The sequence below is a fragment of the Prosopis cineraria genome, unplaced genomic scaffold, assembly GCF_029017545.1.
Source record: "Prosopis cineraria cultivar Desert tree isolate PC_DT_omini unplaced genomic scaffold, ASM2901754v1 PC1625, whole genome shotgun sequence".
Lineage (NCBI taxonomy): Eukaryota > Viridiplantae > Streptophyta > Magnoliopsida > Fabales > Fabaceae > Prosopis > Prosopis cineraria.
Genome location: NW_026556950.1, coordinates 5,935 through 21,921, shown reverse-complemented (window position 1 = coordinate 21,921; position 15,987 = coordinate 5,935). Strand labels below are relative to the sequence as shown.

Sequence of the window (15,987 nt, the reverse complement as noted above, 5' to 3'; positions counted from 1 at the left end):
CAAAAGGAAATAAAATACATAATTAATTCATAAATAAAATACCAAAAGGCCATGTTTTTGGTTGGAATGTTGTTGTCATCTTAACTGACGAGAATTTTGATTTTGTTGCAACATTATGACAGTGTAACACACACCTATAGAAGTCTAGAAGCTGTGAATTTGCCCTTTATAAAGATAGAGATAGAAAGACCAAGTGAGGGAAACCAACATTTACTGTGACAGTATAATACATCTACATTATTTATTGTTTACTGAAATATTCATTTAGGGGCTAAAATGATCAGTCACGCAACACAAATTTAAAAGGAAGTCATCAAGTTGTCCTATTTTCAGCACTGCATTCCTGGAAAATATGGAAAATTGGTAGAGGAAAAATAATGAGCTCCTGGAGCATTGACAGACCTTAAAATAAATGCCATTAGTAATTAATAATTCATTACATATTAGAGTTCCTGGCTAAAAGAAATAAAACTTAAACAGCAATATAATAACTGTTTTAATTCTAATATCTGGAAAGGCAAGATGATAAGTGAACACTAAGCACAACAATAGTTAAAAAAAACACAGAAACAACAAAAAGGACATTAATGCTTCAGTTCAAGCTCTTAAAAAGCTCAAGGTTTTTCTTGTTTAATTATCTTGACAGGCTTGGTGTTAGGCATGGCATAAGTAGATGGTTGAGGTTGGGGATTAATTTGCTGGACTTCTGCACTCTTTTTCAAATATTGCTTCCTCTTTCCTCTTGGCAATGGAGGAGGATACAGCTGAGATATAGTCATTTCATCAAGCCCAATGTCCTGAGACATTATTGGTTCAACTTTGGAAAGAGATGAACCCATAGTTGATTCTTCATGACTATTCTTAAAGTCTGAGGCTGTTGGAACCACCTGCAATAATCAAACACACACAAAGGCACTCCTAAATCATTCATTGCATAAAAAAAACTTTTCATAGACCATAACTAATATAAAATATAAAATTGCATTTCATTATACCTCATTCACTCCCTCTTTAACTATAGTACCCTCTAAGACCATAATAGCCAGACCTGAATTGGTACCCTCCTAGAATGTAAAATTTTTTAAAAAACCAAACAAAATACAAAATAATTTAGCACAACATGTCAGTTATTGAATAAACTTTTAAACCATAATAGCTATCAATTGTTTCACCTCTACTGAAGCCTCTTTAAATTGCTCAAGAAGGTCTTGACATGCTGTGTATTGAACCACACCAATGCTAGAGTTAGGATGTTCAAGATTGTAGCTTGTACGCTTTAGCTTGAGCAGCATTTTTCTCCCTACCACATCTTCAAGCTCATCTGGGAAGGCATATGAACGATTTTCCTAGCATTCAAGGATAAGTTAGACAATATGTGGTTAAATTTTGGAAAAGATAGAGAGATGAGTGCTAAGAGATTACTTTATGCAGCTGCTCTTTTATCTCAGAAGCAGTTTTTAGAGTGAACTCATACGCATGCTTGTCAAAAAAGACAACAGAGGTATTTCCAGATTCATCAGACACGTTATAGTGTGCTTTGAGCCTAATTAAATAGATTTCCAACCATATGTAATGAGAATAGAGTTAAATGTAAACCACAAATGAAAAGAAAGTAGGAAAAGTTAGCAAATTTACTTAAATTCAGTTTGAGTCATATCATTGGGGCATGAAGGGCAAACCATAATTCCTTTTGAATTAGGCCTATGTTTGGTTCCACATCTGATACAACCCTCATATGTCCAGCCTGGATTAGTCTCTAATTTCTCTATTACACACTCTATAATAAATGGATCACCCTAATAATAATAAAAAAAAGGTAACATGTCATTAAAAATGAAACTTTATCCATGACCATTCACATAGGTTTATGAGGTCACCACTTTCATTGTGTCGATGTCAGAAATCATAATCTTCTTAGTGGATCTCAACATAGAGTTTGCAGAGAGTTGTGTAGTTTGAATTGGTATAACTTGGCTGAAGCAAGAGTTGTTTGGAGATGAGCTTTCCTTGGCACTGGAAAACAAAAAAGAGTTGATGCAAACACTGTAATGTAACTGACATGTTGATAAACGGATAAAGGGTTAAAGAAATGGTGCTTGTAATAAATTTCATGCTACTGGTCACTTTTTGCTAAACCTGTCGATCAAATCTGAAACTTCCTTAATATTTGGATTCATCCACACTTTTGTTGCATTGAAGGATGAACCAATCTGGACCTCCTCTGCACAGGAAAAAATAAATTAGTTTCTCATGTCAAAAAGGCAAAGGTAAGAGTGTGTTGAAAATTTCTTACTGTTGTCTATAGTAAGTCGGCACAGTTGAATGACAAACACTAATGGAAACCTTTCATTGTCAAGATAGCTATAATAGGTATTTGAGGCACACTCTCCAAGAAGCACACATACAATACTTGTGCCACTGCAAAAGAAATAAGTTAGGAACAGCTTCTTAGGTCATGCAGAATAAAAGACATGCACCCATTAAAAAAATATTCTTACTTTTGATCTGCCAATGTTAAAGTCAGCTTGTTTTGGAATCCATTTTCGGTCCTGTACTCTTCAAGCTTTCCTATGGACTTTAACACTCCAATAACATCTGTATAAAGGCAGAGAAGTATGGAGGAGAAAGTAATGTCATATTTAAAGGAATATTACAGAAATGAAGGTTGTAAAGAAGATAACTCGTGGGCACACATCTCATGTCATTTTAAAAACAAATTCCTTGAAGATATTGTTTGAACAAATTACCAATCAAGTATTCAGGTGCAATCTCTTGCTCAAGGCAAACACTAATAGGCATAAAAGAGAAAGAGTTCCATGGTATGTTTGCTTTCTCTTCATCTATGAAAGTGTTTGCATTAAAAATGATCTTGTAAGTGTGATTTGTTGCTTTGTACTGGTTATTCTCTACTACATTGAAATTGGCTATGAATACAGTACTTCCCTCAACAGCCCTATCTCTGAAACGTTCAAGAAGAGGCTTTTGTGTAACACTTGCTTGTATCCTCTCACCCTAACAAACGGAGAAAATTAGATAAGTATGATATGTTGAACAACACATGTAACTAAGCCAAGGGATATGATCTACTAATGTAGAAATTTTGAAAATAGTTAGAAAATGTAATACCTCTTCATCAATGAGAATCATGTTGATACAAAATACCTCTAAAGGCTTGTTTTTAGGAGTAACATTCCATTTCCTTACAACCCTTACAACAATGGTCCACGTCTCCTTGGAAGCATGAAGTTCTCTGATCAAATGGCCTTTTCTTGGTGCCATTCCAGCAGCCGAAGAGGAGGTGGTTGGACAGTGCAGAAGCAAATACTTTTTGGTTTGAAAGTATGGGATGGTGATACAAAATGAAATCAGTTAGGGGGAATAAATAGAGGCATGTAGGAGGACACAATAGGAAGTTCACATTAGACACTACATGAATTCAGATTGGCGGGAACCAAAAAAGAAGCCACCTACAGCAAGTTCTCACGTGAAGATGTGAGCTATATGTGCGTACAGTGGAATTTAATGCTTTACAGAAGGTACAGCTTATGAGTGACAAGTAAAAGACTATCCCATGCAAGGAGTAAACAGCTAATAAGGACTGGTTTAAGTGTCTTAAGTAGGCAATAGCCTTATGATATCGGGAAACAAAGAAGACAGGATGTAACATGAAGAGTACATCGCACAATGCTCTATGTGTCCTACAATACCTACTCTTGCAAGAAACACGTCCAATCATACTTAATAAACAAAGCAACTTTTATTAATAGATTGCCTTTTCATGTATCCTCACCTTATTTTGCACATTGTTATCCATCAGTCAAAACATATTTCACAATGTTTGGAAAAGTGACTCATAAAATGACGGTTTCATGAACATGGTTGAAACGTACTAATATAATAAGGAACTCCACATCATGATTTACAAAAATCAACAATCAACTATTTTATCATGATTTACAAAGCAAGAAACCATACCTCATCATATTAAAAGTAAGCAAGATCTAGATATAACAGACTTAGAACTAATAGCCATGCCTCATCATATTTGGAAAAGTAAAAAAAATAAAAAAGAATAAAAAAATTTATCAATGCATTGAGTTGTTATGGCTGCAAACATGATTTTGTCCAGAGTTCGTCCTATTATAGTAGGTGATAGAAAACTAAAAGGGTACTCTTAAAATGATCTGCCCTTTAAATTGCTGCAACTTTCTAAGTTGGCAGTAGGATGAATTATTTCAAAATAAAGTTGGAGTATCCCTTTAGTAGATTATATTCAAGCAAGAGAACTCAAATAATTTAACAAACTCTAAACTCTTAACTTTTTAATGTTTGCATATATCTAATTATTCTATAAATTTGATACTGGAAAAATAAGGAAACTCTTGAGTGATATCGAATATGAAAATAAATACAATTGATACACCAAACATATTACAGTTGTTGGCCAAAAATATTAAAAGTGCAACAGCAACATAGTAGCTACTCTAGTCCTAAGTAAAGAAAAGAAACCATGATAACTGGATGCGGACTTCCATGCACAATGCTCAAGGTGTCCTTCCATGTCTTCATCCTAAAAAAAATATCAGTGGAAGTAACAGACACAATAAAAGTTTTTTAGGAAACAAAAGGAAGATACTACTGTGCAACAGACGAAAAATGTCAAGCTTTATAATCCAAGAATTTACTGTGACAGTATAAGATCATGGATTTAGTCGGTATATTGTACCTAAGATTCACACTCTTAACATTGCTTCAGTATAGTGATTCAGATACTTTTAAGCATACTGACTTAAGATTGAACGGTGGTTGTTAGTGAATGTTGGATAAATATAGATGGTTATAGATGATAAGGCAATTGTACGTAGGCAGTAAGACTTTTGTTTAAAGAGGATGAGATAGGATAGTTCGAACACATAAACGAATCTTCATCATCCACCCTCTCTGATTAAACAAAAACTAATGAGCAAGCCAATAAAAGCACGCGAATGGCTAGTCTGCAGCATCCAAGTTGGCAAGAGCCTAAAAGGATCCTTCACTAAAGGGGAATAGGTGATCCTTCACTAAAGGGGAATACACATGTGAATCTGACATAATACATCTATCTCAAAAATAGACATTTTCATTATCCTAAACTATCGCACCTAAGATTGGTCAGAAGCAAAAGAACACTTAATGGGATAAATAGGACATTTAATGGAATAAATTACATAGGATAAAGTGCTGGCTTAAGTTAAAATGCTTGAGCAAATAGAATAAGACAGGAATTTTACCTCAAGGATGCTAAAAACTGGAATTGTTTTGCTGGATAGAATTCCAAAATCTAGAGGCTCTTACTTTAGCAAATCTCTCCGGAATCTGACCCGTAAGCATGTTATTGAACCTGAAAGTCCATTCACTTGAAGAAACAGAGTATCGAGGTTCTGAAGTTTGCCGAGTTTCGATGGTATCTCGCCAGTCAATCTGTAGTTCACAGCGTCAAATCTGACGAGTTGCGACAAGTTTCCAATCTTAGGCGGTATGCCGCGCATGTAAGTGTTGAAGTATCCAACATAAAGTTCCCGGAGGTTGGTCAATGAACACTCGATGGTCCTCCATTTCTGCATCGATGAACACTCGATGCATGCACTGCCTGAGAGATTGAGAGTTTGGGCGATTGAACAACTAAGGTTTCCAGAGATAGAGCAGTTGAGAGAATGAGAGATTGAGGGACCGAGCTTCGAAGAGAGACAATTACAGGAAGAGAAATAAAAGAATGCATGACTCACCAGTTGCTCAGAAGCAGAAGAACACTTGATGTATGCACCGCCAGAAGAACACTTGATGCATCCAGAGATAGAGCAGCTGAGAGAATGAGAGATTGAAGCACCGAGCTTTGAAGAGAGGTACAGCTCCAGCTGTCTTGAATGGAAGTCATTACCCGACATACAATGATGAGCGTCTTGCGGAAGACAGATGGAAGTCTGGCAGCAAAATTTTCATTAATTAAACCTCCCCTTGAGCCGTGTGTTGATGGCGTGAAGCCGTTACTGTAGATAAAGCCGGGTACTGTTCATAGAGCTGATGAATAGAGTTTACTGTCTGGAGCCATTTGTATAGAGCAGCTTGCCTGGAATACTTTTATTATTTAGATTGATTAGCAAATCTTAAATACAAGTAAAAACTATATTAAGAATTAGAAGCAACGAAATTTTCGTGGAAAGGACATCTATATTATAAAAAAAAAATTAATCATCTAATCCTTATAGTTTTGACTCAATTATAAATTAATTTCTAAACTTTAATTTGTTACAATTCACTATTTAATATTCTGACTTGATGATAGCTCAATCTTTGAACTTTTTTTTATAATTTAGTCCCTATAGTTTCATGATACTTATATTTTTAAAAAATAAAATTATAACGATTAAAATATATTAAAATTTATTACTAATAATTTAAATTACAAAATCCTTTTAATCTTTATAAATATTATAAATATTAAAATTTTAATATTTAAGTTATTGAAATTATAAAAACTAAATCGTTAGAAGAAAAATTTAAAAATCAAGTTACAACTGAGTTAAAAATATAAGAACTGAATTACAACAAGTTAAAATTTAAAAAATAAGATACAATTAAGTCAAAATTATAAGGACTAAATAATTAATTTTCTTTAACGACAAGTGTTTTGCCAATTTATCTCTAACAAAATCAAGATGTACAAGATAATTTTTTATTCTTGTACTTCATTTGTATTTTGTTATAGTTCCCTGACTTTTTTTTAGTGTTCTAAGTTCATACATTTTTATTTTTTTTGGTGTTATAAGTCTCTAAATAAATAAAATATAGGGACTTAAAATGTGGAGAAATGAAAATATAAGGACTCAGAATATTAAAAAATAGTATAGGCTTCAATAATAAAGCACAAGCAAAGTGCACGAACTAAAATTTATATTTTTCCTTATCCCGTAGCTTATAGGTTCGTTTTGCTCTACTCTAGCCGCATGAACAACTTGGGACGTTCTCTGCACATATCCCTCCCAAATGCTCGTCATACTCATATATGTCAATTTACAAAAGAAAACCCCATTAAATTTTGCCTGCAGGAAAACAAAAGTGTTATAAATTAGATAATCCATAAATTAACGGAGTAAATGATATAATTAATTATATTCTTTGAGGAAGAAAATGTTTGCAGCTTATCGATCTCCCCTCAATATTGAATCTGAAAGAGATCCATTTGAAATTTGAAGCTCAAATGTATAATTAATGATTCTCTTCATTTCAAATCGATCACTTCCCAATCCTCCAACTATACAGCAGAAAATTTTTCCTCATATATCAGACTGATTGGAATCAACTTGTCAATCCAGCATACTATATATATAAACCATTATTTAAGGAAGATCAGATCAGCCGTGACATCGGATTGATCAAAGGGCTCAAAATAAAGACGAGTAATACCGGCGAAGGAGAGATAGGAGAGGATCCAAATCCACTAAAGCCTGTGGTTGCTTCACTATATAGGTATATGACCCCAAAATCGATCCGTTTCAGGATACTCACACATATGTATCTCAATAATGTCACTCAAATGCTAGCATTCAAGGGTTTCTTTAACAGTACAGAACCTTCCAAATGTAGCAGCATGTAAAACACACACACACACACACACACACAGGCATGCCATGCATCTAAATCTACTTTCAACCCTAGATGCGCTTCAATGCAAGGTAAGCTAATAATGTATAACCCACGAGCACAAGGAATATAGCCCCAGTGCTTGCCAAAGGGCTGATTTGTCCCGCCACATCTTCCACAACAAACTTGGAGCTAGCACTAGCACAGGCACTTTTCCTATTGCACCAACACCACCATGAGCATGATGATGAGGATCAGAGCAATCCAGAAGATGTGAGATTCTGTTGCCATCCCCATACTGCACACTTATCAGAAGCCTATAACAGTGAAAGATTGTGGATATATACTTAACCCAACCCATACAGAACGGCGCCTTGTGCACATAGTACCCTCCTGTTATCACAAAAGCTAGCATTGTCACTGTTGCTACTGTGGAAGCCTACTTTGCATCCATTATCGCGGCACCTAAAGCAAGCCCGAGTCCTTGACGCACAAGGACGTGCCCTAGGGGCTACCAGCAATGTCAAGAAGAAAGCCAACAAATCTGGCTTTTATCTGCACATCCAGTAAGTCATAGTGAGGAAAACTGTGGGAAAAAGGAGCTCCACGGGCAGGTCTCATCCAATTCGACATGTGAAATAGGAAGACAATGTGTACATACCAGAAGCTCCCTCTCTGGTGACGATGGGGAGCTCTTGAGGGAAGACGATGGCAGACTTGAAGCCGGGAAGACGCCCCAGAAGATAGAGATGAAGAAGAGAAGGCCAAGCCTGTCTTGGATGTTGGCATAGTGCGTGAGAGTACCACCAGAGGGAGTCGGCCAATAATGCAAAGTCGAGGACTTCGGAGGCTCAAGAGTGTTGAAGGATTTATGCCTTCTTTCTTTAAGGCTTCTTTGGAGGAGAATGGTGAATTGATTGAGCTAGTTATTGTCTTATAGACATTGTCACCACTATTACTTCGACGATATCCAAGTTCTTGGGAAGAGCAGCTGGTTTTAATCATCATCATCATCAAGTGATGATTGTTTCTTGCTGAACTGTCCTTGCAAGCAGCTTCGACCTTGGGAGCCAGTGTGGTGTGGTATGAATGAACAAGTTGCTGTTTTATGTTTGGCCTATCTCTTTCACTTGCACCATTGACTTGGCAAACATCTGCATAACATTCAATATTAAGATTAATTCATATGTGCGCCTAGAAATTTATTGGCATACTTCAAATTGACATGAATTCACCGTGAAAACGGTTATGAAGAATCCAGTTATGATTATAGCCGTAACTATCAATAAATCTTATCTAACAATTCAAACTAAAATAGTATTTTAAAAGTAGCTTTGTAGAGCAGAGTGAGATCTTCCAGTGATTGTGGTGCTACTGACGACTTCAGCTCGATTGAAACCTTGTTATTAAGTTTCAAGAGTTGAATACACACATACCTCAATTTTTGATACGCTTAATTCTTTCGGTAGGCAGGGGTTTAGATAGACCACAATAATATTCCAGACAAACATTGATGCGTTTCTATACTTAATGATTAGTTTTCTTAACTGTTTAAACTGCACAACCTCAACACTCAATGCACATTCCAATAATAATGGATTTGGATGCTCTCAACAGTTCTCACGAAGGTGAAACGCACTTCTGCAATCACGATATGTTTCAGCTATATCTTACGATTAGTTGCCGTTATTCCCAATAACAACAAATCTGTATATGAAAAATAAGAAGAAACCAAAAAAGGAAGATGAATGACATACCACAAGAGAGATCAAGCAGAAATTGGTGGCCTTCACTGGGAAAGACGGCGTCAATTTGATATCTTTCTTTAATACTTATTGTAATGTTTCAAGTTCTCAATTTTATTTTTTATTTTTCTTTAGATCATTAGATTCTACTTATAATAAGAGACATTTAAATATTTTAAAATCTTAAAATGATGAATATTTATATTTCTTATGATTTTTTGAAAATAAAAGCATATAATTTTAATATTTTTCTTTAAAAAATTATAAAAAATATATATCTTTATCATTTTAAGACTTTAAGATATTCAAATGTCTATTTTAGATAGAATTCAATAATTCAAAAAAAAAAATAACAAATAAAATTAAAAACTTGAGGCATTATATAAAAAGGCAAATTAGAAGCCCCTGCCCTCAAAGTAGCCCACGGCATCGTTGCCTTTCCTGAAGTACAAGCACTGCCCATCCTACAACAGCAGCACCGTATCGAGCACCACCGTCTTCCCCTTCTGCGCCAGCGACTTTAGAGTGGTCACCACCAGCTGCGCTGCCGTTGAGTCCAGACTCGAAGTCGGTTCATCCAGGATTAACATGCTAGAGTTCATCAGCATCTCGTGCACGATGCTGACGCGCTTCTGCTCGCCCCCAGAGACTCCGCGGACGAAACTGTTGCCTATGCGGTGTTCTCGTATTTCCCCAGACCTAACTTGGAGATCACCGAATCAACCACCGACATCTTCTCCTTCTTTGAGAGACTCGTCGGGAGGTGAAGAAGGGAGCAGAAGACGAAGGTCTCGCAGACGGAGCTGGTTCGGCGGAGAACGGTTTTGGCGAGTTTGGCATTGTTTGAGAGAATAGTGCCAGTGAGGTCGGCTCCTTGGAGTCTGCCAGAGATGGCATTTAGAGGCGTTGATCTTCCACTGTCGGACAAGCCAAGGACAGCCAGAATTTTCCCGGGAGAAGCGATACCCGAGATACCGTGAAAGATAGCTCGCTTTTGTGACGATTTTGTGTCCGAGTTGGATCCTTGGTCAGACGGCGAGAGCATTCGCTTGATGCTTCTCCTTACATTCTTGTTCACAATCCTGGCCCTATAACCCACATCCATGAACTGCATGGTAGGAAGAGGTGACATACATGTGATGCGCACGAAATATTTCACTGGTACAGATCAATGGATTTGGCTTCTCTCTATTTTCTCACGTCTCTCCATTTTCTCTCAACTTCTCATCTCAATTATTGAATCTATTTTTAAATAGTTGAGATTTAAAATATAACTAATTTAATTAATATTATACTCAATGAGTAAACCCAAGAATTAAACATTTGGGCATCATATGTGGCTTGAAAATAAAGTTTGGAAGCTAATTATTGAGAGATAAACCTTTAACTTCTCAAAGGTTTAGAAAAATTGAGGAAACCCTATTTTAGATAATTGCTTATTAATTGTGTTGTAAAATGAAATGTGATTATTTGTATGCATATTAGTGATTGTGAATGTGTAGCATGCTATGAAATCATGAGATTCTATTTTTCTTCCATTTGAACTAAAGACGCAAACGTGATTTTTTTTCAAATTAACAATGTGATATTAAAATGAGTAGTTAATGATGGGTATAATAAAGATAATTGTGTTGAGATTGAAAATGATAGATATATGTGGCAAATGTGAGAATAATGATTGATGCTCACTTAGGTAGTATATTATTGTAAGCCTAGCATGTTGATATTAAAATAACGAATGGTGAATTTAGTGAGCATTATATATTGTATGATCAGTTAGCGAGGGTTCGCTTGGGGAAAGGAGTAGTTAAAATTCATATGGTAATTTCAGCTACCTTCTAGTGCACGAGGATATAGCCTTGTCCTATAATTTGTTGAGGAAATGTCCTATAGTTTATCAAGGGACTAGAACCTAATTATCTCCATCAGTTTATCGAGAATGAGAGCTTAGGATATACGATACTCTAGAGATTTGAGAGTGGGGGAAGCTGTGGTCTGAAAGTAAGTCCTGTAATCTTTGACTGGGTCATTCCTTACAATTGGTGAGTTTGGATAATCCAGTCATATGAACAAAGGCCTATTTGATGTTATAGCCTATGGTTATAGTTAGAGGAAATAAAGAGGATATAAGCATGGTTTGATCATGCATATGTAATTATATGACGTGTCACATGATTTTTTAAGTTTGTGGCAAGTCTTGTTAATGAATTGGGTCATTGTCACATGTCTGTGTATCTTGTGACAATATACCATGTGTTTAAGATGAGAACAAGTTAATTGAAAAATAATAATTTTTGTTACAAGTGTTAGTATGTATTTTGAGAAAATCAACGTCATTCTCATGTATTTGTTTAGTTAATATGTAACTGTATAGAATAAGCTTACTTTGATTATTGAGTGGTTAGACTCACCTCTTTTCTTTAACATTTTATAGGTTCTAGCTTTGGTGCAAAAAGGAAAAGAGCTCTGGAGGCTTAGGAATTTGAATATTCCTAGTGTAATGCCTCTATGACTTATTTATTTTGTGTAATACACTAAATATTGATGAATTTTGTTTACAATTGCACTATATAGTTATTTATGATATATGGAGTGTATTTTAGACCTTGAGATATTGTTAATGATAAGTTGCAAATGTTGATAGAGCCAAAATACTAGTATAAGTGTAATAAAGTTATTTTGAACAGGATATAGATTATTTTGATAAAACACAATGCTAAAACCTCCCTCTTTTTTAGGTAAAAAGGGGCTGAGGGGTAAAAATATGATATAGTGGTATATATATGCATGTGGTGTGTTATACTATTGAACATGATCTAGGTATTAAGAATATTTTTTGGACATTTATGTGGTTTTGGACACCTTTTTATTGAAAAAGTTGTGAAAAGTTGCAAAAATATATTTGGGTGCTTAACTTCTTAGTATGAGTTGATTTGGAAGGGACAACTCTGCCATTAGGTAGCTGATGAAAAGATCTTTTCTTAGACACCTAAATCATCTCATTCAAATGTCGGACGAAGAAATGAGGCACATAGAAAATTGCCCAAGTTTGCTATCAAAATGATAGCATAGCTTGCTATCAAATGTGTGACACGGTATGGTGTATGGCGCTTGCGTCATAACGCATGGCACAAAGAGTGACAAGCCACGGTGCATGATGCATGAGCTACAGTGCACTGCTCTGTTTTTAACAACTTGAAATTTTTCAATTGTTTTCAACTCTTTTCACTCTTTTGAGGTATCACATTCTTCCGTAACATGATTTTACTTTGACTACAGGTTTAATGACTAGATTTTGTCTTATTTTAAATGATGAAAGCTTGGGATCCCGTTATTGTGAATTTCAAACTTGATTATCTCTTTATGGGTTAATCTCTTGATTATCTTAAATTATGATTTTAATCGTGTTTAGATTAGGAGATTTCATAGTATTCATGATTAATCCTTCCCTATTGAAGAGAGTCAATAGGATGTTGTAACTTTCCATCTTTAATCCTTTCATGTGTATGCCACGTTAAATTTTTGTATCTTCTTTGCTACTATATAATTTTCTAAATCTATGCACAACAAGAAAATACCATGATGCCTTCTCCAGACTCTTCTTGCTATCTTTGAAGCATGATGCTTTACATTTGGGATACTCAATTAATGATTCATATTCATTTCTAAGCAATATGCAATCATTTGGGCAAGCATGAATTTTCTCATATCTCATGCCAATAGCACATAACATTATTTTGCTTGATATGTTTAATAAGAAGCTTGTTCACTTTAGGTAGGTCCACTTTAAGAAGTGTAAGCAATTCCCTAAAGCTCTTATCACTCCATCCACTGCTCGCTTTCAAGTTGTACAAACTCAACACTCCTAACAACAATGTGAGATCAGTATAACCACTATACAAAGGCTTTTTTGCATTACTTTTTTAACCTTTCAAGTATTTTAGGACAATCCTTTAGTTTCTATTCAATTGTTGCTTGGTCATCTCTTCAAGGTAGTCTTCCTCATCAACCTTATATGTACTTGTATCAAAATCATATCACATGCGGCTCTTGCCACACCCCCAATTGCATCCTTTACCTCTTCATGCTTGCACCAACATTTATAACTCTGATCAATTTCATAACACATTAAATGATCTTTCAATTCAGACACATAAATCCATTTCATCAGACAACATTTTACACAAGAACACACAATACTAGTATGATTGTTTGTGTACTCAAGTGTAAACTTAATAAACTCTTTCACCCTATTTAAGTATTCCTTCATTAATCGATTGGAAGGTATCCATTCCTTGTCCATCTTCCAAATTTAGAAAGAATCATTTTGAGAAAAAAATATGATTAGTGACTTACTAATATTGGGTCTTCATCAAACTTCAATCATGAGTCACATGCTTTTATATATAATTCTTCTTTAAACTTTATTGACTATAAATACTTAAACTAAATTCAAGAACTTAGTTTCAGTAAAAATTTGACTACTAATAAGTAATAAAATCATGAAGTTTTATTACTATATTCTAATTCAATCCTACTTAATTAGGATAACAACCAAGTTCACAAAAACATAATTTCAAACATATGAAACATAAGTAATAAAGCCACAAATTTTGTTACTATCTAACAAAATTTCAGTAGCATAACAACTTATAATTAAAAGTTGCTTGGACATTTTACCCTCTCTTATATTAAATTCAATCCTTGTATAGTTTAATCAAACTTAATTTAACAGTAACACTCAATTTCTATAATGTCAATTAGAGAAATAAATGTCAACTATTTTTGTTCTTTTGTTTGATGGTTAAGACAAACAACCACTAAACAAGTAGTGTCATGTGCATAAGCATGCATTTTTCCATCATATTTAGGCTTGGAAAATGTGTTTGAATCTAAATATTCATCATATCAAATGAAAGGGTCCACATAAAATTATTAAAAATGAAATAGAAATGGGCTTAAGAGGCATTGATAAGTAGACAGCACGTCTGAATGGGCTCAAAGTTCTCATGTATCAGTTTGTTCTTGGGTTGATTTAATTGTGTGCCAAGCATATTATATCTCTAAGTCTCTTATTGCTATTAAACCCAAAAAAGGTCTCTACAAAATAATCCAGCCTTTCATTATTAAACAAAGCATGATCCCTTAAAAGCCTTTCTTGTGAAGGTAAGCTTTTGACATACTTTTCATGAGGAAAAAAATAATGGAATTTATAATGTGAATGCAAGGCAAAACAAAGAAAAGTAAAGCATCATCTAAGCTCCTCCCACATCATTTAAGTTCATGACTTTATGGTCACCACAATGGCAGCAACAAACAGGAACACATGCTCAAGTAATTTTCAATTTTTTAGAGACATTCTATTGAGCACCTTGTGTGTATCCATGGAACCAAGAGCAAATAATATGAATGTGCTTCTATTGAGCACTAAGCTATTGAAGACAATGATCTATGCAAAGCAAGCAATCTAGTATAAGAATCAATCATAAACCATAGTTACCACAATCATTAATTCGAACCTCAACCTTGAACAAAAAGCGAGAATCAACAACTTGAACACATTTGGGAACTTCTTCGATCAATGTAGAACAAAACAAAGTCAACGTGCTCAAACGGATTCCACCAAGCTAAAATAATGGAACACCTTTGAGAAAGCAACCAACCTTTGATCCTTCACAAGGCAGCAGCTCAATCACTTAGGAAAGCTCTAATTCGGGAGATGATTTTGTGCTCGAACAAGCTCAGCACGAGGAACAATGAGATATCTAAAGATCAATGCCTCTAGAGGAGACAAAATTGTAGAGATATTGGATGCAGAAGAAATTTTAGGAGAGTCATTTTGGGTATTATCTCATTCAGCTATCAGAAGTAGTGCAACGAGCTAGAATGAGATCTAATTTAAAATTATATAAGTTTGATGGTTTTACACTATAATTGTCAAATATTGTTTCACTATATTTGATGGTTCAGCCTAAAATTGTCAAACTTACAAAATGAAGCTTTTGAAAAATAAATAATTTAAATATTATAGGTTTTGATGGTAATCGTTAAATATATGTATTTTATATTTGATGGTTTTTAATCTAACAGTCAAATATTCTTTTGCTCATTTTCTGCATTCCCTTATTCAACAGATTTTCTCATAACTGTTAGATATATATATATATATATGTATGTATGTATGTATGTATGTATGTATTAAATATTTAAAATCTGTAGTAGTGTTCAAAATTTGGTTAGGAAAGAAGTGGAGATACGTACCTTGAGAGTGACTGGGAAAGAGGAAGAGAATGAAAGAGGGAGGTGAGGAGGGAACAGTTTGGTGGGAGATGATGGCGCGTCCATTATTTGGTTCTCAACTTCAACTTCTCATGTCTTCCATTCTTTTTCTGTTGGCGCCGATTGCGGAAAAAGGGAATTTAGTAGTGAACGAAACAAGGAGGAAAACAAGGAACGGAAGGGGTACGAAGCTCACCACAGACAAGGCATATCCCCAAATTTGAAGAGTATTTATAGATCATTTGCCAAGATCCTCAAGAAAAGGTGGGAGCTTACTAGGGTCAATGCATGCCCTGGGCTTAAATAGCACTTGCATAAGTATTCACAAATTGCCCACCAAAGT

General features: G+C 34.9%; 1 protein-coding gene and 1 pseudogene across 1 annotated transcript; both read right to left on the bottom strand.

Annotated features, from left to right (window-relative positions):
• Positions 1 to 614: 614 nt before the first annotated feature.
• LOC129300509 (uncharacterized) lies at positions 615 to 3,338 on the bottom strand. The gene is made up of 11 exons (XM_054939078.1): positions 3,127 to 3,338; positions 2,748 to 3,012; positions 2,499 to 2,595; positions 2,294 to 2,418; positions 2,137 to 2,221; positions 1,878 to 2,013; positions 1,636 to 1,796; positions 1,423 to 1,543; positions 1,173 to 1,346; positions 996 to 1,064; positions 615 to 887 (listed from the first exon to the last, which is right to left on the bottom strand). The coding sequence occupies exons 1-11, from the start codon at positions 3,277 to 3,279 to the stop codon at positions 615 to 617; spliced, it is 1,659 nt and encodes a 552-aa protein (XP_054795053.1). The 5' UTR covers positions 3,280 to 3,338.
• A 4,353-nt stretch (positions 3,339 to 7,691) lies between these two features.
• Positions 7,692 to 15,647, bottom strand: LOC129300508 (ABC transporter G family member 25-like; annotated as a pseudogene).
• Positions 15,648 to 15,987: the final 340 nt, after the last annotated feature.

Coding starts and splice junctions, on each gene's coding strand:
- LOC129300509 (XM_054939078.1), bottom strand. CDS start 3,279: ATGGCACCAAGAAAAGGCCATTTGATCAGAGAACTTCATGCTTCCAAG. Junction 2,222..2,293: donor CCGACTTACTATAGACAACA/GTAAGAAATTTT, acceptor TTTCCTGTGCAG/AGGAGGTCCAGATTGGTTCA. Junction 1,797..1,877: donor ACATCGACACAATGAAAGTG/GTGACCTCATAA, acceptor TATTATTATTAG/GGTGATCCATTTATTATAGA.